Source organism: Ovis canadensis, chromosome 6 (genome assembly GCF_042477335.2).
Source record: "Ovis canadensis isolate MfBH-ARS-UI-01 breed Bighorn chromosome 6, ARS-UI_OviCan_v2, whole genome shotgun sequence".
In the NCBI taxonomy this organism is placed as follows: Eukaryota; Metazoa; Chordata; class Mammalia; order Artiodactyla; family Bovidae; genus Ovis; species Ovis canadensis.
In genome coordinates, this window is record NC_091250.1 from 93,701,381 (window position 1) to 93,724,798 (window position 23,418).

At 34.7% G+C, this 23,418-nt stretch overlaps 1 protein-coding gene across 12 annotated transcripts in view; it reads left to right on the forward strand.

Moving 5' to 3' along the window:
* The window catches only part of ADGRL3 (adhesion G protein-coupled receptor L3), a 936,369-nt gene that overhangs the window by 532,052 nt on the left and 380,899 nt on the right, over positions 1-23,418 (forward strand). For all 12 annotated transcript variants that reach the window (XM_070292434.1, XM_069593110.1, XM_069593111.1 and 9 more), the window contains one exon: positions 20,715-20,824. In XM_070292434.1, the coding sequence (XP_070148535.1) occupies positions 20,715-20,824 (110 nt within the window). The remainder of the gene's footprint in view (positions 1-20,714; positions 20,825-23,418) is intronic.

Here is a 23,418-nt window from a genome sequence, read left to right on the forward strand (position 1 = left end):
CTCTTCAAGAAAATTAGAGATTAAGAAATGGGAATACCAGACCACCTGAACTGCCTCTTGAGAAATCTGTATGCAGGTCGGGAAGCAACAGTTAGAACTGGACATGAAGCAGACTGGTTCCAAATAGGAAAAGGAGTACGTCAAGGCTGTATGCTGTCACCCTGCATATTTAACTTCTATGCAGAGTACATCATGAGAAACGCTAGGCTGGAAGAAGCACAAGCTGGAATCAAGATTGCTGGGAGAAATATCAATAACCTCAGATATGCAGATGATACCACCCTTATGGCAGAAAGTGAAGAGGAACTAAAAGGCCTCTTGATGAAAGTGAAAGAGGAGAGTGAAAAAGTTGGCTTAAAGCTCAACATTCAGAAAACAAAGATCATGGCATCTGGTCCCATCACTTCATGGCAAATAGATGGGCAAACAGTGAAAACAGTGGCTGATTTATTTTGGGGAGCTCCAAAATCACTGCAGATGGTGACTACAGTGATGACATTAAAAGACACTTACTCCTTAGAAGAAAAGTTATGACCAACCTAGATAGCATATTCAAAAGCAGAGACATTACTTTGCCAACAAAGGTCTGTCTAGTCAAGGCTATGGTTTTTCTTGTGGTCATGTACGGATGTGAGAGTTGGACTGTGAAGAAAGCTGAGCACCGAAGAATTGATGCTTTGAACTGTGGTGTTGGAGAAGACTGTTGAGAGTCCCTTGGACTGCAACGAGATCCAACCAGTCTATTCTAAAGATCAGTCCTGGGTGTTCATTGGAAGGACTGATGCTAAAGCTGAAACTCCAATACTTTGGCCACCTCATGCGAACCGTTGACTCATTGGAAAAGACTCTGATGCTGGGAGGGATTGGGGGCAGGAGGAGAAGGGGATGACAGAGGATGAGATGGGTGAATGGCATCACCGACTCGATGGACATGAGTTTGTGTGAACTCTGGGAATTGGTGATGGACAGAGAGGCCTGGTGTGCTGCAATTCATGGGGTCGCAAAGAGTCGGACATGATTGAGTGACTGAACTGAACTGAAGTGAATATTTCATGCAAAGATGTGCACAATTAAGGACAGAATGTATGGACCTAACAGAAGCAAAAGATATTAAAAAGAGGTTGCATGAATACACAGAACTATAAAAAGAAAAAAACTTCATTAGGAAATCCTCTATGATTGCATTGAACAGTAATGTTCTTCCTCAGGCATACCATTAAGTCAAATTAATAGTAACTAAGTTAAATAAAATAAAACAATTTTAAATGAGAAAACATTTTAAATAATCAAAAACACCTTGACATTAGGGGAAAATAACCTAAAAACTGAGTTGATTTTAGGCAAATGCCTGTCTTTCCTAGTTAAAGCTTTTTGCCTCAAGCTTGAGGTTGTTTTTAGCAGCAACTAAGTCCCTTATTTTTCTCTAACTTGATAGGTTCATTCAAAAAGACTTTAAATCAATTAGTTCTATATGGTGGCTGATATGGTAAATTATGATATAAAAATTGGCAAATTTGGCTTCTGCAGAAGTCAAGTTTCTAAAGAAGATTTATTATTTTTTTCTTATGAAACTCAGCATCAGCCTATTATATAGTTGACTTAATTTAATTCAAATAAAATACATTACCATAGCTTTAAATTTTGAATAAAAACATGTATTTCCTTTAGATGTATGAGATTCTGTATATATATACAGAATATATTTTTCTAACTAGTATTAAAAAAAAAAAATACCTGCTTCCTTGTTAATGTTAAAATTCAAGATCATTGGTTGGCTTGGTCCCAGCTGTTTGGTTTTCTCCAGTGGCTTTTCATGCATTTTCTTAATCATGCGTTTAATGTTGAAGTAAAGCATTAAGTGTTCATTATATTGCTAAAAGGATGTTTATCATTTTAGTGAGTCATATATTTCATCTTTCAGCAGACAGAGATACAAATTTTATGAATGTCCCTTAGTACTCTCTTTTGGTACGACAACTTATATGTATTATTGTTTAAGTCAACATCTTAAAAATCTTTAAAAGATTAGTATGAATCTGTAGTTCAGGTTTTTTTCTATGAAATTAAAGTTGTATGTGATCATTTGTTGAGTGAAATAACTTGCATTATGCATACATAAATTGGTTGACACATATAAAAAGTTTTCCTTGTTAAACTTTTTTTTTTTTTCCATTTACTGCTGCATGTAGTGAACGCAAGTCCTTGATGATAAGAATAAATATGTATTGGAACCTGTATCCCTTAATTTTGAAATCTAAATTTTAAAACTGTGTGTTATAAATAACTATATAAATGAGTTATTTTGTCCCTAGGTAACATTTAAGTTGAGAAAAAGTTTATTTTGTTTTTATCTCACTAGTTTGTAAATTTTGGCAAGTTGAGATGCAATAGTTACATCCTACACTTCTAGAGTGGGTCTCCATTGATGGGGACAAAAAATGCCAATGTATAATGTAGAAAAAGCAATGAATTTCCTAACTTTTGCTGCCTTCTCACCCAGGTTATACTTGTTAATTGACTCCTTGTTCATGTCCACTTAGATATTTCAGAGTCACTTAGCCATTGCTGCTACTTAACTTTTATCCCCTGCTATTTCTCTCTTTGGTGAACTTCCACTGATTTTCTCTGTTGATGTGTTAGTAATGTCAGTCTCCCAGTACTATTCTCCCCTTGTAAAAGCAGCAAACACATCCTTCAGTTTGCATACATTTGCCAAATGTTGACCCTTTTGATAAAAGTCTATTTACTTATCAGGTGAATTAAAATTCTTGAAATATGGTAAGCAGTAAAAAGCATAATTTTTTTCACCTTTGCTTCTGTCCATTCTTTTTTTTTTAATTTTTATTTTTACTTTATTTTGCTTTAAAATACTGTTTTGGTTTTGCCATACATTGACATAAATCAGTCACGGGTATACACGTGTTCCCAATCCTGAATCCCCCTCCCACCTCCCACCCCATATCATCTCTCTGGATCATCCCCGTGCACCAGCCCCAAGCTGTCCATTCTTATACTTTCCTTCAGGCTTCTCCATTTTCTTTCTATCATTTTTATGTAACTTGCTTCCAGCTGAGAAGCCTCAATGGGAGTGCCTTTCTCTCAAACTGAGGAAAGTATTGCTGTATAATTAGACCACAGGGAATGCTGCAGAAGGAAACAGCCACCTTCTTCCTTGTCTTTAGGGACTACCTATCATCTCTGAAACATGCTCAGACATTATAATCCTCAAGAGCTAATGCTACATACATACATATATGCCATATAAATGCTTACTTATAATTGCATATGTTCAAAAATATATTGCTAGGTGATAGTAACTTTAATCAATATCTGACAGCATGGGATTTTATTCACTTAAGTACTGCTCTCTCTGGAGACCCAGTTCTTTAAAATTTGTTGTAAAAGTTCTCATTTAACACTAAAGCCAAGAAACAAGATTGTCCTTTTAATTCTGTAGCTAACTGACTGCCTCAACCACTTCTAATATTTGTTCTTCTAAGAAATGTGAATCTTTCTAATTTTGAAAATGTTTCTTTCTTTGGAGAATGAACAAACAACGAAATCTGGTTATTTAAATGTGCATATTGCAATAGAAATTGTTAAACATTTCATGTTATGTATTAGAAATCCAAAGGGTGTATACCCCAGATAATTCTGTTGACATATGAGATTTAGATTTATATCTTAATCTCTTTAAGGATAATGGTAAACATTGGAGAACAAGAGAATCTGCTTGGAGTCTGTTTAACAGAGTGATACCTTACAGCAGAATATAGCAGAGAAACAGTGCTTGTTGAAGGACATTAACCATTTAGAGTTCCTATTGTATACAGGGACTTCCCTGGTGGCTCAGATGGTAAAGAATCTTCCTGCAATGCAGAAGACCTGGGCTCGATGCCTGGGTTGGGAAGATCGATTCCCTGCAGAAAGGAATGGCTACCCACTCCTGTATTCTGGCCTGGAGAATTCCATGGACAGAGGGGCCTGGCAGGCTACCCGTTCATGGGGTCACAAAATACACATCAACCCAGAACCAGTGCTTCATGTATCATTTTCCTAATGTAGATCTATTATAAATTATGCCCATTGTGTTCTCTGACTCCTTTTCAATATTTTTTAATAATTGGAGGATAATTGCTTTATAATGTTATATTTTTTTCTGCCATACAGCAACATGAATCAGTCAAAAGTATAGATATATCCCCTCCTTCTATTCTCTGCCTTCTTGTGTTGTTCCACCACTAGACATTTAATTTCCAAAGCTAGAGTCTTCAACCTTGGTTCCGCCCTCCTTTTAAGTCTTGACATTTCAAGCAATTATCAAGACTTTTCAGTTTTGCCACCTTAAATATATTTTGAATCCACCTATTTCTCCATCTTTGTTATACAATCCCCATGCTTATTGGCCTGTACTTCACAGATTCATTTTCTATAGAAATGTCAGATTAACCTGTATCAAAAATAATGAGAGCTTATTATTGGATGGACAAAAAAGTTCATTCGAGTTTTCCCATACGATGTTATGGAAATCCTGAACAAAATTTTTGCCAACCCAATACTTCCTTGCTTGTAACACATTCTGGGATCTCACTTAACCAAATAGACTGACTCCAGACTCCATTAATAACTAACTGGATAATGTGTACACAAATAACAATTTTTCAAAGCCTTGCTTTTCTCATGTACACATGTATATAATTGTATTAATGTCATTGTGAAGATTATTACAAGATAATGCACATAGAGCACTTTGCACAGTGTTGAACTTGGAGGAAGCGATTGATTCTTGTTAGCTACTCTCTTGATTAACATGTTATACAAAATCTCTGCATTTGAGCCTCTGTTTGCCTCACTGACCTCTTCTGTTGTCAGACTGTGTCCTCTACTCCAAGGACAAAAAGTGGCTTCTACATCTGTAAATAGTTTCAATTTTCTTTCTCTTGTCATCTGTCTGAAATGCCTGCTCTTTTCTTCCAATAATTTTACCAAGGTGACTATTATTCATCTCTTAACACTCAATTCTGATGTCATATCCAGGAAAGCTGCCCTGATATCCACTGTTCTGTCCCATAAGATATCTGTATTTCCTAGGACTGCCAAAATAAAGTACCACAAACTAGGTGCCTTAAAACAATGAAAATCTGTCACTGTTCTGAAAGTCAGATGTGCTAAATGTCATGGGTCTGAGATCCTGGGTAGAATCCTTCCTTGCCTTCCTAGCTTTTGGTTATAGCCATCAAACTTGGTATTCCTTGGTTTGCAGCCTCATCACTCTAATCTCTGCCTCAGTTATAGTATGATGTTCTACCTGTGTGTCCAAATTTCTCTCTACTGTGATTTTGGATTAAAGGCCCACCCTACTCCAGGCTGACCTCATTTTTCCTAGTTGAATCTGCAAGAAGTCTAAGTCCAAATTAGGCCACATTCTTAGGTGCTTGGGGATTAGCACTTAAACACATTTTTTGAAAGACAATTCCACCAACAATAGTGACTCTCATGTGTACTTTCATATCACCTATTATACAGCTGTTTTTGCATTTAACTCATCATGTTTTAATAAACTGCTCATGTATCTCCTCTAATAGATTTCAAATTCTCTAGAGCATGTGCCAAGACTAATCTCTTTGTCTTCCTAGCCCAGGACACATGATAAGCTTTTAATACATGTCAATTAAGTAAGTATATTATTGTTCACTATTTAAAAATAGGTTTTGTGATACAAAAGATTACAAGAGTTGATAATGTCACATAATACCTAATAATCTGATTTTTTATTTTCTCATTACTACAAAGAGAAAGAATATAGAAATACCTTGAATCAGAAACAAACAGAATATAGTTCTTTTCCCTGGGACCTCATTGTTAGTGTAGCTTTGGGAAAAATATCTAATTACTTCATGCTTATTTATAAAATATAAATGAAAGAAATTATAACTTACTGATTCATTTTCAGGCATCATACTCTTTTTTTCCCAGAACTGTCACAGACTTAATTTAATCAGAAAGTAGAGTCTACTTATGAAGAGTGATGTGTCATGTTTAGTTCTTAATCTGAAGGAAATGAAGGACCATAAAAGTCAAGTAAGGATTATGAGAAAAGCTGAGATAAAGCAGCAGTAGTGAAGTCTGGTTAAGAAGGGATACTGGAGATGGGTTGAACACACAGGGAAGGAGCTGATTAAATGTTGCGAAGGACGAGAAAGAAGTTTAGGAAGCAGTGTTGAATGAATTTTTGAACCTGTTATCAAATGGCAGATATCATGACATGGATGTGTGAGTGTGCTCAGTCATTTCTGACTCTTGTGCCTCCATGGACTATAGCGCACCAGACTCCTTTGTCCATGGAATTGTCTCCTTTGTCCAAGAATACTGGATTGTGTTGCCATTTCCTATGCATATGTTAGTTGCTTCCAGTTCCAGTTCCAGTTCAGTCCCTCAGTGGTGTCCAACGCTTTCAACCCCATGAATAGCAGCAAGCAAGGTCTCCCTGTCCATCACCAACTCCCAGAGTTACACAAACTCATGTCCATCGAGTCAGTGATACCATCCAGCCATCTCATCCTCTGTCAGCCCCTTCTCCTCCAGCCCCCAATCCCTCCTAGCATCAGAGTCTTTTCCAATGAGTCAACTCTTCGCATGAGGTAGCCAAAGTATTGGAGTTTCAGCTTTAGCATCATCCTTCCAAAGAACACCCAGAACTGATCTCCTTTAGAATGGACTTACTGGATGTCCTTGCAGTCCAAGGGACTCTCAAGAGCCTTCTCCAACACCACAGTTCAAAGCATCAATTCTTCGGTGCTCATCTTTCTTCACAGTCCAACTCTCACATCCATACATGACCACAGGAAAAACCATAGCCTTGACTAGACGGGATTTTGTTGGCAAAGTAATGTCTGCTTTTGAATATGCTATCTAGGTTGGTCATAACTTTCCTTCCAAGGAGTAAGCATCTTTTAATTTTATGGCTGCAATCACCATCTGCAGTGATTTTAGAGCCCAAAAATATAAAGTCTGACAGTGTTTCCACTGTTTCCCCATCTATTTCCCATGAAGTGATGGGCCCGGATGCCATGATCTTCGTTTTCTGAATGTTGAGCTTTAAGCCAACTTTTTCGCTCTCCTCTTTCACTTTCATCAAGAGGCTTTTTAGTTCCTCTTCACTTTCTGCCATAAGGGTGATGTCATCTGCATATCTGAGGTTATTGAGATTTCTCCTTGCAATCTTGATTCCAGCTTGTGCTTCTTCCAGCCCAGCGTTTCTCATGATGTACTCTGCATATAAGTTAAATAAGCAGGGTGACAGTATACAGCCTTGATGTACTTCTTTTCCTATTTAGAAATGCTATCTAGCATCCCACAATAGGCATGCATTTTAATATATCTAACCAGACTCTGTACATTAGAATGCATATAGTATATGCTTTCAAAATAAACTATTATGTTTTAAATTTGAATAAAGACATTTTATGTCCCAATATTTTTGATAGCTGTGCTGAAGGCTTTATAATATTTTTATATGAGATGCTTTTCACTAAAGAAGGAATCTTGAGAGAATGGTATATCTACATGTTTGCTTGTGACAAACCCATCCTCACTATCAACCACAATTTATTCCCTCTTCTGTAAGTGGCTAGTGCATCAAAGGAGCCTGCTTACCTCTCTAGCCTTCTGATGAAGAACCCACACTGGGTTAAACCAGTCATGTGGATTCCCTTTGTGCGATTGTTTTAGGCATAGGCCTTTTTTTGATTTTGGCCACTGTTCTTTAAGGGCTGCCTATGGAGTGGCTTTTGGTGTAGAACATCCTTACTCTTAAAATGAGACACAAGGTAGGAATTTTACTTTTTTTGGATTTAACTTATTCATGTAAGAACTACAAATACAGTGCCCATTTTAAGACCAAAGGACATAAATCCAATAAAATTTCACAGAATCCAAGTTAGAGCCATGATGTTAAATGTTCAGTGTTAAATCTCTGAATTAATGAACTTGAATCAATTCATCTTCCAAATTTAATATGTGAGATGATACAACCCTTATTTTTAAGCTACTTTAATTTACATTTGCTGTTTTGTTTATAATAGCCTAAATTATTCTGATAAAAGTAGAAATGTCCTTGCATTTATCTTGTACTTATTGCTTTCTGGAAATACCTTAATTTAAAGCAGGTAGGATGTACGCTATAGAAGAGTCTCTGTCTGAGGTCATGACTGGACCTAATTCAAAAGAGCCAACCCAACCAGGCCAGGTACCAGAAAGGAGAGATAAAGCATCTTAGAAAGGACGCTGACCTGTGAGATTTAATAGTCTTCAGAAACTGGCACATGTGGGCTTTCTTTCACAGTTTATTATGCTGTACCATGTATATTATAGTTACACACCATAAAGATGGCTAAAATTATTTTTTTGTGATATAAATCTTACTCTTGCACTCTTCAAAAAGCCCATGTATGAGGACAGTTAGACATGAAAGTTTATTTCTGCTATATATTCTCCTTTGGAAGTCTTCTTATATGCATCCTAATGTAGGCATGTGCACACATACACACAAAGTTACTCATTTGCTTTTATTTGGCACTTCATTAAAAGCAAATGTGAAGAAATCGAAGACATCTTTCTGAGCTCATGCCATTCCTTTCATAAGCTTTCATGTTAAGTGATTTCAGGCACCAACATTACTGAAATACCATTTGCAATTTTCTTTCTCTGGATATGATTTTATTCCTTTTTATTTTTATCACACATAAATAGTTTGATCTGAAAATATTGCACATTGAGAAGACAAAAGACTAAACTGAATTAGTATGACATCTCTAGTCTTAGTCCTATCATGGCAGCTAGTTCTTGTAGCTTGAGGACGAGAAGAATGCTTTGCAGCACTCACAGGAAGTGTAATCAGTTATGTCTGTTTTTACCTTGAAAAAAAGAAAATCTGTCTGCAAAGTGAACATTGTCTTCAATAAGAAAAATACATACATGCAAATATTGTTCTTTTAGAAGAAAACAAGTTATACCTCCATTTACTATACTTTAAGATAATATATTCAGACACACATTGATTTATTTGGTTAACCAAACATGCAACTTCAAAAATGTTCAATTCTGATATGCAGCTGCAAGTAGATGGTTAATAAACTAATACAGAGGCAATTCCAATTATTTTTAAATGAGAAGTTTGTCATAATTCTATATATCCATTGTTGTAGCATTCAGCTAGTACTAGAAGATTACAGCTTAGAAATCACTGGCACATAACTCAGAACTGAAATGCTTTTCCAAGCAATGCTTGTGAGCATGTTAATTTTAAATGTACATTTCCATTTATTGTGAATGCATGCTTCTATGAGTTGTATTCATGTCTGACATAGCTAATCATTTTGTTTTTGGAATGGGCTCCATAAATATTCTGTGGATGGTGACTGATGATTATGATAATTTGTTCTAGCAAATATTACCCAGAGATGTGTGGAATATTTGGCGATTGGACTTCCTTACAAGATTACTGCATTTTCAAACTATTTCTGTATTTTCAGAATATTACTAATATTACTAAGGCAATTTGAAAAAATATTCCCAGTAATAAACCCTTAAGGTTCATAAATGTGTTCATACTATAGTAAGACAATCTGAAAATTTTTCTTGTTTTAAATTGCCACAGCAATAGTTTCAAGCACAGGCAAACAGTATCTTTTTAGTGCAGTAGAAAATTAGTATATTAAATTGAATTTTGTCAAACTAAAACTGTTTACTTAAGTCTGCAAACTTGAAATAGTCATATAATAACACTGATACATGAATTAATACATCAGTTGGATCTCATTAATAATTTCTTAATGTTTGATATTTCACATTTTATAAAGTTTTGTGATATTTTATACGTTATGAAATAAAAAAATTGAAACAATGACCTAGTTTCTGTAAAATGCTTTAATAATTGCCTTTGTTGGTCAGGCAAACCTAGCTCATTTTCTCACATCTATTGCAATAAGCTTTATCCACTGAAAATCCCATTGTGATCCAAAAAAAAAAAAAAAAACCAAGTATAACATGATGTCTTTTAGCCAAGCTGTAATCAAAATGTTTATTTGTACTGAAACATTATATATGGAAGTGTAGGCCTATGCATCATTTTAATAAATAAAACTGTATATTATGGAAATGTTGAACATCTTAGCTCTACTAAACATGCTCTACTATAATAACATGCATCTTCCTGTGTAAGACTTCTGTAAAGTGACTGCCACAGGAAGCAATTTCAGTGAGTCTTTTTGCTAAGTGCTTATGGTAGGCTGTATAATACCGCTTCAATGGTCTTGACATCTTTATTCCCGTAGCCTGTGAATTTTACTTTATATAGATAAAAGATTTTTATGTATGCAACAGTATTAAGACTTTTGAGGTGGAGGCATCATCCAGGATTATGGATGTGGGCCTTAAATATGATCACAGTGTCCTTATAGTGGGAAGCAAGAAACTCAAAGAAGGAAGGTAGTGCTGTGTCAGAATCAGTATGAAAAAGGTGATGTGGTGTGGGGCTGCAAGCCAAGGAATGAGGGCAAGCCTCTAGAAACTGGAAAAAAAAAGGCAAGAAAACAGATTCTTCTCAGACCCTTTATGGAACAAACTCTGCCAACACCTTTGTCTTAGTCATAGAAGACTATTTTGGACTTCTACTGCCAGACCTATTTTGTGGTAATTCGTTCCAGAAGCAACAAGAAAACAAACACAGTATCCTAGTTTCTGTGGTCCTCCTTACTCCTCATTTTGGTTGTTTTTACTTGCTTGTGTCATATCACATTTGTAATGTAAAGAATGTGAAATAAAATATAAAAATATAAAATATGAATGACAGGGTTAAAGAATTACCTTGTGAATCATATAACTTGATTTAACTTCATTGTTACAGTGTCTTCTGTAAGACATTACAATACTTTTAGTTTATGGCTTAGAATCAACGTTCTCAAAAATATGAACAGCAAATAAGAACCTTATCACTTTTGTTGCTCTTTTTAAATTGTCACTTAAAGTGTATGTAAACAACTTTGGCAGATTCTTTTGTTAATTTTAGCTATAAAGCTAAACCATAAGAATTAGAGAATTTTTAAAAATATTGATTGATTTTTCTCTGACCATTTAGTTATCATACTAATTGAGACCTGCATGATTCCTTTATGATACATATATTCATATTCTACCAAGAGATAGTTGCCTTATTCTTCCTAAGCAAGTCCAAACTGAATGATGTATTTGTAGGCCTCAGAGCAATGGACAGTGAAACACAGGGAAAGTAGCGTCTTAAGGAAAAGATAATTATTCTGATTATGGACATTGAGCAAAATCTTATTGATATTCATTGATGAATTCATTTTTTGTATATCACTACAGCCCATCCTGAGAATTAAAAATTGCTAGTAACCCTGTTGTTGTTCAGTCAGCAAGTTGTGTCTGACTCTGCAACTCTGTGGACTATACCATGCCAGGCTCCTCTGTTCATGAAATTTCCCAGGCAGGAATACTGGTTTGGGTTGCCATTTCCTTCTTTGAGGGATCTTCCCAGATCAGAGATCAAACCTATGTCTTCTGCATTGATAGGCAGATTCTTTATCACTGAGCCAGCAGGGAAATCCTGATTACCTAAACCATTTTCAGATTTTTAACAGTAATGTAGCCTGAGGATAGTACCTTGCTTTTTGCATAAATTATATGTGCTTAGTCACTCTGTCATGTTTAAATCTTTGCAACCCCATGGACTGTAGCCCACCATGCTCCTCTCTCCATGGACTTTTTTTAGGCAAGAATACTGGAATGGGTTGCCATTTTCTACTCCAGGGGATCTTCCAAACACAGGAATTGAACCCACATCTCTTGAATAAATCTAAAACATTTTACTCTTAGAACAGAATTCCTTACTCATATATGGCTCAGATATTGATGTGCCATATTTTAGATACTGTATTACTTGGGTATACTCAGTGTATGTGTTTCTCATCAGTCATGTGATAAATACTAACATAAATTCATATGACTAATTTTGCTAGCAAAAGATACAAAGTACCTATTTTTTAACATGATCATATCTTATAATTCCAATGATTTTAAATAGAATTTTATATATTTGCATGACTAAAGAATTAATTGAGAAGTTTCTAAACATTTGTTGGATTGGATTTTTTGTACACACTAATTTAAGAGCATAATAAAAATATGTAATTGGGTTTATTAATGGAGAACCCTATGTGTCACAGTCCCAGTGTATAAATACAATCATACTTTATTTAAATTTTTTGGTTTTATCATAGTAAAATACTAGAGCCATGGAACCAACCAATATAATCTTTATATGTCTATAAGAATGTTTTGAAATACAGTTATGTTTAGGATTCATTTGATATTCTTCATCTATAAGTATTTTAACTAAATAGCAGCTAATGGGATGATAATTTTTACCTAGATATGGAAGTTAAAACAATTGTCACTTTATTAAATTCAGCAAAAAGAGGCTGATTATTTTCTATATAATTAGAACTTACAGAATAGATAATATGTGCATAAACATAGCAATTTCATTTTTATTATTTTCTGCAATACATTATGGTGAAATTTTGCCCAATATTACTTTTTCATTATCATACTTAACTTTTTTTTTCTTATACTGCTATGAATAATATTAGAATGAATAAGTTAGCAACAAATGATTCTATATCTAATTTATAATCCTGTAATTATGTATATCTTCCCTGACAATCATCATAAGACATCTAAGTTAAGCAATATTACCTTAAAATTAGTACTAATATTGCTTTAAAATTAGTACTAATAACCAATCCTATTAAACATATTATGTAATATTTTAAACTTTTATCAATAGGAAGCAACTGTGCTTAGTTTGAATCTTTGTATATGGATTGAATTAAAATGGCCTGTTTTTATCCTTTTTCCTTTTTTATGTCTGATATATAAGTAAATCTTATATATATATATATATGTAAGTATATATATATATATATATATGTAAGTCTTATCACTCCTTCTAACTTATGTTCAGCAATTCATCTTTCTGATTGCTTCATTCCAACTTGAATTGAGAGGGCCTCATTATGTCATGTTAATTTAAATTCATAACATCCTTCGAATGCCTGATTCACACCATATCTGAATGAAAACTGGGCAAGTTATATATTTCACAGCAAGTCTACCTCATCAGATCATCATCAGTTCAGTTCAGTCACTCAGTCGTGTCCGACTCTTTGCCACCACATGAATCACAGCACACCAGGCCTCCCTGTCCATCACCAGGTGCCAGAGTCTATCCAAACCCATTTCCATTGAGTCGGTGATACCATCCAACCATCTCATCTTCTATTGTCCCCTTCTCCTCTTGCCCTCCATCTTTCCCAGCATCAGGGTTTTTGCAGATGAGTCCGCTTTTTGCATCAGATGGCCAAAGTATTGGAGTTTCAGCTTCAACATCAATCTTTCCAATGAACACCCAGGACTGATCTCCTTTAGAATGGACTGGTTAGATCTCCTTGCAGTCCAAGGGACTCTCAAGAGTCTTCTCCAACACTGCAGTTCAAAAGCATCAATTCTTTGGCGCTTAGCTTTCTTCACAGTCCAACTCTCACATCCATACATGACCACTGGAAAAACCATAGCCTTGACTAGACAGACCTTTGTTAACTAAGTAATGTCTCTGCTTTTTAATATGCTATCTAGGTCGGTCATAACTTTCCTTCCAAGGAGTAAGCGTCTTTTAATGTCATGGCTGCAAAGACCATCTGCAGTGATTTTGGAGCCCCCCAAAATAAAGTCAGCCACTGTTTCCCCATCTATTTGCCATGAAGTGATGGGACTAGATGCCATGATCTAGCTTTAAGCCAACTTTTTCACTCTCCTCTTTCACTTTCATCAAGAGGCTATTTAGTTCTTCATTTTCTGCCATAAGGGTGGTGTCATCTGAATATCTGAGTTTATTGATATTTCTCTTGGCAATCTTGATTCCAGCTTGTGCTTCTTCCAGCCCAGTGTTTCTCACGATATACTCAGCATATAAGTTAAATAAGCAAGGTGACAATATACAGCCTTAATGTACTCCTTTTCCTATTTGGAACCAGTCTATTGTTCCATGTCCAGTTCTAACTATTGCTTCCTAACCTGCATACAGGTTTCTCAGGAGCCAGGTCATAATAGTACTCCCCAAAACCTATAAGAGTGAATTACGTTAGTTTCCCAGAGTGCCATGAAATATATGACACACTCACACAAGGCAAAGGGATCATGGTTTTCAGGTCACCATTCTGGAGTCCAGTGCCTATTGTTCAATTAAGAGAGTCTGAAAAGTTATTTCACATCACCACACCTATTCCCTCCGCTGTGAAATTGGGGCTAGTAATATTCATCTCAAAAAGAAGTGGCAAGTAACAAATGCATGAATGTGCTTGATTAAAGAGTTACTGTAAATCTCAAGCTTTTTGTATGCTGGCAAATGTAATTTGCACACAAATAATTTATTTGGCTCAGCTGTAAGGAATCCACCTACCAATGGAAGAGACATGGGTTCAATCCCAGGGTCAAGAAGACCCCTTAGAGAAGGAAATGGCAACCTACTCCAGTAATCTTGCCTGGGAAATCCCATGAACAGAGGAGCCTTGCAGGCTGCAGTCCATGGGGTTGCAAAAGAGTCAGAAATGACTTAGCAACTAAATGACAATAGCTATTTATTTGGCCTACTGTAAAAAGAAATGTAAATCTGCTTTTTTCCTATTTCTACTCTCAATCCAAAGAATTTCTGTGCTTTTCTGTGTGTCAGCTTTTTCTGTGTTGTAGGTTTATCTCAAAAGATTCAGTCTATCTAGAATAAAGTGTGACCAACCCATGCCAAAACAAATGACTAATGATAATAATGAGGATAGCAACAGTAATTAATAGTATATCTTGTGCATTTGTATGATACTTTACAGAGTTTTAATACAGTTTTATAAACAAATTAACTTTATGAGGTTGTAAAATAATTTGACTTCCATGTTATATATGTAAAGACTGAAACTGCACAATATTTCTTTGAGAGTTCTACCGGATATTTGTTATTGTCACCTGCTTTTTAATTCAAATGCTTTATTTGAAAATTGTCTATTGTTGATATAGAAAAATTTTATTGCCTAAAGTTTCTGATAAAAAATGTTGAAAGTTTTTTCAAATACTGAAGCCTTAATTCTATTATAAGATAATGGCATTTTTTCCTGTGAATATTAGTAGATTCGATTGCATTTGACTATATTTTATAATCTTTTCTCATCCTTTATTGTGAGTTTTAAGAATATCTTTGATATCAGAGATATTGAAAATCATTTTTAAATGTATACTTGAATTAAAATGAAATTAAAGAATAAACTGAATGTAAAACACATCAGAACATTCAATTATTTTATTTTGCTTTTATCATCAAAAGTAGAGTAAATTTAGTTATGACAACTTTGATATAATTGTAAAAGTTTTCTTACTGGTATATATTGATCAATAATCTTTAATATATTAATTCAATTTTAACTCACAGTGACTGAAATCATAAAAGATAAATAAGAGGATAGACTTTAATCTGCAGCTTTAGAAATGTAGATAGTTTTTAAACAATCTGTAATATATCTGATACAGAAATAATATTCTAGAGGTTGTCTACCTTTTTATTTCTAAAGATCTTAATTTATGAAAAGCATTTGATACAGGAAAAGTAATAAAATATAACCTATTGAAAATACTGTAAAGCATTGTTTTCTATAGAACAATGATGACAATAACTGCAATATTATTTATGTAGCATGGTTTGGTTTACATACCTCTTCAAACACATGTCTCATCATTTAGAAGCCTTTCTTGATTCTTCTTTGGTTACCCTTAAATACGATATTTGGGACTCATGACAGCATCTAACGTTTATAATATATGTGGCTTGCTGCCAAGGTCCAGCCCCGGTGGATCCAGGGAATTCGAAGCGGGGACGGCATTGGCGAGGAAAGACTTATTTATTTATTAATATAAGATTAGATTTGGAAGAAATAGTGTAGTAGGAAAATTTGGTGGAGAAAAGAGGCTGAATAACTTAGTATATGTGGAAAGCTAATAAAGTTCCAGACAAGGAACTTGCACCATCTACGTTAGGCTACCGGCATCCGTTTCAATGTCGGAGAGTGCCCCGCCTTGGGCTCTCTCTCTTACGGATCTTAGAAGCCAGGACAAGTAAGTAAACATGGTGAGCCTCCCCGCTCCAGATGGGAATTCAGCCAGAAAAAGAAAAGAACGACATGGGGAAGCCCAGCATCAGTGCAAGACTCCAAAAACTATTTTTTAAAATCAGCTTATATACCCCAAGTTGTACATAATGGAATATGCAGAGTTATGCAGGGGCAGCTGTCCTGACCCTCATTGAGACAAGGCTTTCTTTTTGCATACCCTCCCATATACAAAAGGTCTCAGGTGGTTTACATTATCTTCTGGCCAAGAGGCTTGTTAACATTTTTATGGCTCTCTTCCTGGATTATTGTCTATCAACCAGAAAACTCCTTTTCCCCAGAAGTGTTTTTTCTTTACTCTGCATCACCCTCAAAGTACTAAATAAAGTTGCATTTCTGTAGAACAAAGGTGCAGTGGGTTATAACAAAGAAAGTACTTAACTCAAAGATCTAATGTTGCTAATACCAGGTCTACTACCTGTTTTTCTATATACCAACTATATCTAAAAATAGAGGATATGAACATTTGGCAGCAAGTACTGGCTCAACAAATGAAACCTTTAATCAGTCCTATTCTAATGATTTTGACTCCTCGGAAGCCCCTACATTCCTAGGATGTTTTAAGCTTCCTGTGCCTCCCGCAGTCAGGAGGCCTCAAACAATCACATGTGCAGCTGTACGAGTCCTGCAGGCAGGCTAAAAAGCCATCAAAGGGGTTTTTGAATTGAAACACTCGTATTATGCCCAGGAGATTTTTTTTATCTAAAAGCTCCAATTTTTTCCAGAAAAAGGTGGTGGGGGGACAGTCCCCTGTTAATGACAGAAGAGTAGGTGGAAAGCCTAACACAGTAAAGCAGGCAGATTCTGGTCTTGGGGGGTGGATGCTCAGGAATTTCCAGGGGGAATCCTTGAAGCCAATCACGTCCTTGTGTTTTGTCAGGCTTCCTTCCACATGACCTTGTCATGGGTGGGATTCCTCATGCTGGCTCCTGGCAGCTTGCTTCAGTTTTCCTATGTATACATTAATAATTAGTATTTTTGTTAATTAAATAGTATATGATATGCAGAATGATCAGTTCACATGTTTAGATAGTAAGATGGGTGGATGTACATAATATGCATATATTTTAATATCTGAGCTATACAATTATAACCATGTGAAATTATTTTTGATTCAAGACAGTTTTCTTAGAAACAAACACTGTCATAATTGCAAATTTTAACCTTTATGCCCTACTCATAAATAACTAGTAATTTGGTTTGCTGGTATCAAACATTGATTGTTTAAACAATATACATTTGAAATTGTCCACTTGTATCTGAAAATTATAAAAATAGCACAGATTCAAAATTAATTTCATTACTATAAAGCTGTAGTAATTAGGAAATAGGTTGATAATAGGAAGTAAAACAATAGGCCAAGAAACAAACCATTATATTTATATATAGGGAGAGTGAAAAAGTTGGCTTAAAGCTCAACATTCAGAAAACTAAGATCATGGCATCTGGTCCCATCACTTCATGGCAAATAAATGGGCAAACAGTGGAAACAGTGGCAGACTTTTATTTTTCTGGGCTCCAAAATCACTGAAGATGGTGACTGCAGCCATGAAATTAAAAGATGCTTACTCCTTGGAAGGAAAGTTATGACCAACCTAGATAGTATATTCAAAAGCAGAGACATTACTTTGCCAACAAAGGTCTGTCTAGTCAAGGCTATGGTTTTTCCAGTGGTCATGTATGGATGTGAGAGTTGGACTGTGAAGAAAGCTGAGCGCCAAAGAATTGATGCTTTTGAACTGTGGTGTTGGAGAAGACTCTTGAGAGTCCCTTGGACTGCAAGGAGATCCAACCAGTCTATCCTAAAGAGATAAGTCCTGGGTGTTCATTGGAAGGACTGATGCTAAAGCTGAAACTCCAATACTTTGGCCACCTCATACGAAGAGTTGTCTCATTGGAAAAGACCCTGATGCTGGGAGGGTTGGAGGCAGTAGGAGAAGGGGATGACAGAGGATGAGATGGCTGGATAGCATCATGGACTCGATGGACATGAGTTTGAGTGAACTTCTGGAGTTGGTGATGGACAGGGAGGCCTGGTGTGCTGCAATTCATGGGGTTGCAAAGAGTTGGACATGACTGAGCAACTGAACTGAACTGAATATAATATATATAATATTTATTTCAATCTTATAATTACTTGAGATTAACAATAGTATTTTATTTATAGAATATTTAAATATAATCTTGTTTTCATCATGTATATTTTCATTTTTCATTATTTCTGCTTTGAATTCATTCCTGATAATAGCTGATTTTTCTGTAATGATCTGGATATAACTGAGTTTTTATAGCTGCTCATTGTATAAAATCCTAACACAGATTTAGGATTTTATCTTTTCAAGGTGTGATGTTAAAATTGTATTTCTTAACTGCGAAAAAATAGTTATGTCTTTTAAGACAACTTTCTCAAAGGGTTTTTGTATGTAATAGGAAAGTACTGCTGATTTTAAAAAATGTTAATACACTAAAATACTTGCACCACCTATTTTCTATGTATGTTGGTGACAGCCACATTTATGTTAATGTTATTATACAATTGTTTGATAATCATTCTTAGACCTAAATCTATGCAAGAGAATTTTATAGTATGTTGACCATCAGAATTAGCTATTATTCTAATAAACTGCCTGATGAACATGGAATATTGGCCTTTATTACTCTTTCACTGACAATACAAAATATATTTTTAAGTTTAAGACATTCACTAATAAATCTGTTTTAATTTAGGTAATAAATAAAAACCTCATTATGCCTGACAAATGGTAGCCTCAAGTAAACTCAACCATTTTTAGTATAAATCAAAATGAGTTCTGCCCTAAGTGCTCCTTATCCAGCTAGTATCCTAGCAAGGATTCAGAGGTATAGGTCATACCAGGAAATGAAACATATCATTAAGAAAATAATTTAAAAAGTAATAATAAAGAAATAAAGAAACAGAGAGAGAAAAAATCTAGCTTGAGATATATTTCTGAGAAGAGTAAGATGAGAACATAAAGCAAACGACAGCGAGAATTTCTCATACTGTGTGCTTAGCAATACTCTTTTGGGTAGGAGAAGTCATATATATATATTTTAATAGGAATGTTTACTTATTGATAAATTATTGACTCTAAAAAGATTTTGAGTAAAATTTGCTAGAATGAGGCTACTCTGAAATTGAGTGTCTTTTTCAGAGCCAAAATCATTTTCATTATATGTGTATTTACCCATGAGTAAATCTAGGTAGTTTGAGCATTCTTTGGCATTGCCTTTCTTTGGGATTGGAATGAAAACTGACCTTTTCCAGTCCTGTGGCCACTGCTGAGTTCTCCAAATTTGCTGGCATATTGAGTGCAGCACTTTCACAGCATCATCTTTCAGGATTTGAAAGAGCTCAACTGGAATTCCATCACCTCCATGAGATTTGTTCAAACTACCACACTACTGAGCAACTGAACTGAACTGAAATCTAGGTACCCCAGATCTGTTTAGCCCAAAGCCACAAAAGATGCCTAATTTGTTTTTCAACTTCATTAGTAATGTCTGATCTTTCTCTTTGGTAATCTTCAGTTCAGTTCAGTTGCTCAGTTGTGTCTGACTTTTTGCGACCCCATGAATCACAGCACACCAGGTCTCCCTGTCCATCACCAACTCCCAGAGTTCACTCAGACTCACGTCCATCAAGTCAGTGATGCCATCCAGCCATCTCATCCTCTGCCGTCCCCTTCTCCTCCTGCTCCCAATCCCTCCCAGCATCAGAGTCTTTTCCAATAAGTCAACTCTTAGATGCTGACATTTGTGAATAGGAATCTGCAACATTAATGTCATTATTTGGCTGATCATGAGGAATATAAGAGTACATTCTTAAAAGTAGTCTTACTTATGGGATTATGTATTTTATACTAATTTATATAAATTAAATTCTTAGATTTTGATATTTAAATATTAACATTTTACTGAGTTTATTTTTTAGGTGTAGCTAAAAGTGTTTCAAAAACATATGTTCACTGCCTATAAAAGTGATATGATAATCAGTGAATATATTTTACTACTGCCTAATAAAGTTCTGTGGTTCTATTTTCTTAATTATTATTATTCATTTATATAATGAGAGTATTTTCCTACCAAATAGTCCTGTCTTCACATTGACAATATCCTATGGGCCAGTTAATGTTGCTTAAGCTGTGTTTTAACTTCTAACTCAATATTGTGCTGTGCTCAGTTTAATATTCAATTATTTACTATGAATAAACTGAATGAATTTTTTAATGTCTAGCTTTTTAAAGTATACTATAGACATTACCTTAGTAAACCTAAAACCCTGAATTACCCAAAACCTTGCTTAAATCTTTGTAATTAGAAAGTATTTATCAGATAAATTTTGTATTTATGTCAATAATTACTTAACTACATAGACACTTATTATTTTTTCTTTTCCTTTGACTTTAGGTGCAATAACAGAACCCAGTGTGCAGTGGTGGCAGGTCCTGATGTTTTTCCAGACCCTTGTCCAGGAACCTATAAATACCTTGAAGTGCAGTATGAATGTGTTCCTTACAGTATGTATATTCTTATACTTCTTTTAAAAAAGGAAAGATATTAAGCATTGCTTTGCATGCATTGACAACATATTCTCTATAAAACATAAAAATAATCACATAAATTATATTAAAAACTGGATAATTTTGATTTTTCAAGGTCATACATTATCTTCACACTTAGACTAATTAGATGTTGCCTGCATGATCTTGCAGCATTTAATTTTGACTATATCTTTCTATATATCAATCAGTACTTATTCTAAAACTCTTTTCTTAATGCAAGAATATAAAATATTTAGGAAAAAGGATGAATGAATGATATGTCAGTACTATATCCCTCTAGTTCCAACAAGCAGCAGTAAAAGTGAATAATATGCTTGTATATAGGATAGCATAGAAATTGATGCATTTTCAGTTTGATAGAAACAATTAAATCTAAGCTTCCTCTGCTGCCAACATATTGAGAATTAAAAATATTCATTCAGAGGGAACAGGCTGGGTAGAAAATGCAAGAATTACATGAACTAAAGCACTCTTTAGAATGCATCTTTTATACTCTCAAGAAGTTAGTCTTTACAAACCTTATGTCAGAAAAAATATATACCAAGAACTTATTTTTTTCCTTCAGGAATAATAAAAAGTCATACATTCAAAAATGAAATATTTTTGTTCCTTTTTTCTAATTCAAACTTAGAATCACCATCTCAAAAGAAAAAATTTTGATCTAACTAGTTAATTATTCATGGAATACCTTAGTGAAGAGCACTTAGGAAATCCTGTATTCTCATACTAAATATGCAGCTCATCCTAGAGGTAGAAAACTCCTGGGATCAAAAACAAATCCCAGGTTCCAATATCCTTTGACATCTCAGAAGAAACGAACTGTCTGGGGATCAGCAAGTATACTGTGCTGAGAGATATTTCTGGGCTTCACTCATTTCTGTTTATTTAAAAAGCAGTGCATTGCTTATGAGCTGTAAGTGTGTATACTCTGATAATAGAGAGAAATTTGGCCAGCAAGAAATGGATTTAAATGTAAAAGTAATAGTGAAAGCAATCAGGAGAAAATTCCATTGTTTATTTATTTAAGATGTGGTTGATTAGAAATATATCTAGTGAAGTTTTATAGGCTAACTTTATTATACAGAAGCATAAGTGTATAAGTGAAAGTGAAGTCGCTCAGTTGTGTCCGACTCTTTGCGACCCTGTGGACTATAGCCCACCAGGCTCCTCCATCCATGGGATTCTCCAGGCAAGAATACTGGAGTGGGTTGCCATTTCCTTCTCCAGGGGATCTTCCCGACCCAGGGTTCGAACCCAGGTCTCCTGCAATGCAGGCAGACGCTTTAACCTCTGAGCCACCAGGGAAGCCCATAAGTGTATAGGTTTTATTGAAATCCCAGTTGAGGTTCCCTTCTTATATTGTTATCTCCAGAGACTGACCATTGTATAAAAATATAAAGCTAAATGACCATTTATTGTTCATCAGTGTTATTTTAAAGAACTAAAATTTGTAGTCTATTTTAGAACTGTGACAATTATACTTGGATTGCATAATAATAATATCTATGTGAAAAATGTAGAATTGCTACTTCCGAAGGCATTTTTTAAAAGTATGAATTAACGTGTGCTTCAGTTTTAAAGACAGTTTTAAGAAACTTACATTCATATTTTTGAAACATAAAAGCTGAAGAAGGCTTGTTTAATATTGGTTTTTTATACAATTTTTAAAAATTAAAGAATTTCACAGCTGTTTATTCAATTTTATATGCTTTTTCCAAATTTCTTTGAAGATAACTACTCCAAAATCCTGTGCCAAACTCATTCTGAAAAAATAATTTTCTTAAATCATTTTGATATAAATGAGAACTTGCTCCCACACATTTGTATAACAGGATTGTGATTTATCACAGATTTCCTCTCTCTCTTATAAATTTTTAGAGTTGGGCAATTTGATTCCTGAATATCCTGTATTTACAGGTTTCTGATAATCCTAAAAATGTACTGATTACTTTACAAGTATGTCCATACTATATTAGAATATTTATCTGATTATTTCATTAAATAACAATTATAAACACAGGTGCAGCCACTATCCAGGTTATACATGGTTTAATTTATATGATATAGTATGATTATGTTTATTTAAAGTATTTTCAGTCTGTTTCATTTAAAAGTATAATGAATAACTAGAAATTCATTTAGTAAGTTTAACTTGAATTTAAAAGAAAAGAATCCAAAAAAAGTTGAAAACCATAAAATAAAATAGAGTGACTAGTTTGAAAGGTAGGGTAGTTTACTAGAAAAATGCCCAGGTAGCAGGGTCCTGGTTAACTTAACAAAAATCTGGATCTTTTAGCTTAGGTAAGCTGTTAAAATTTTCTGAGTCTCACCTTACCAACTTGCCCTCATCTATAGTACAGTCATCCCATTTTATCTGTGGTTTCATTTTCCATGATTTCAGTTACCCGTTGTCAACCTCACTCTGAAATTATTCAATGGAAAACTCTAGAAATAAACAATCTATAAGTGTTAAATAATATGCCATTCTAGGTAGCTGGATGAAATCTGCTGTCCTACCATAGACATGAATCATCCTCTTGTCTTTACTG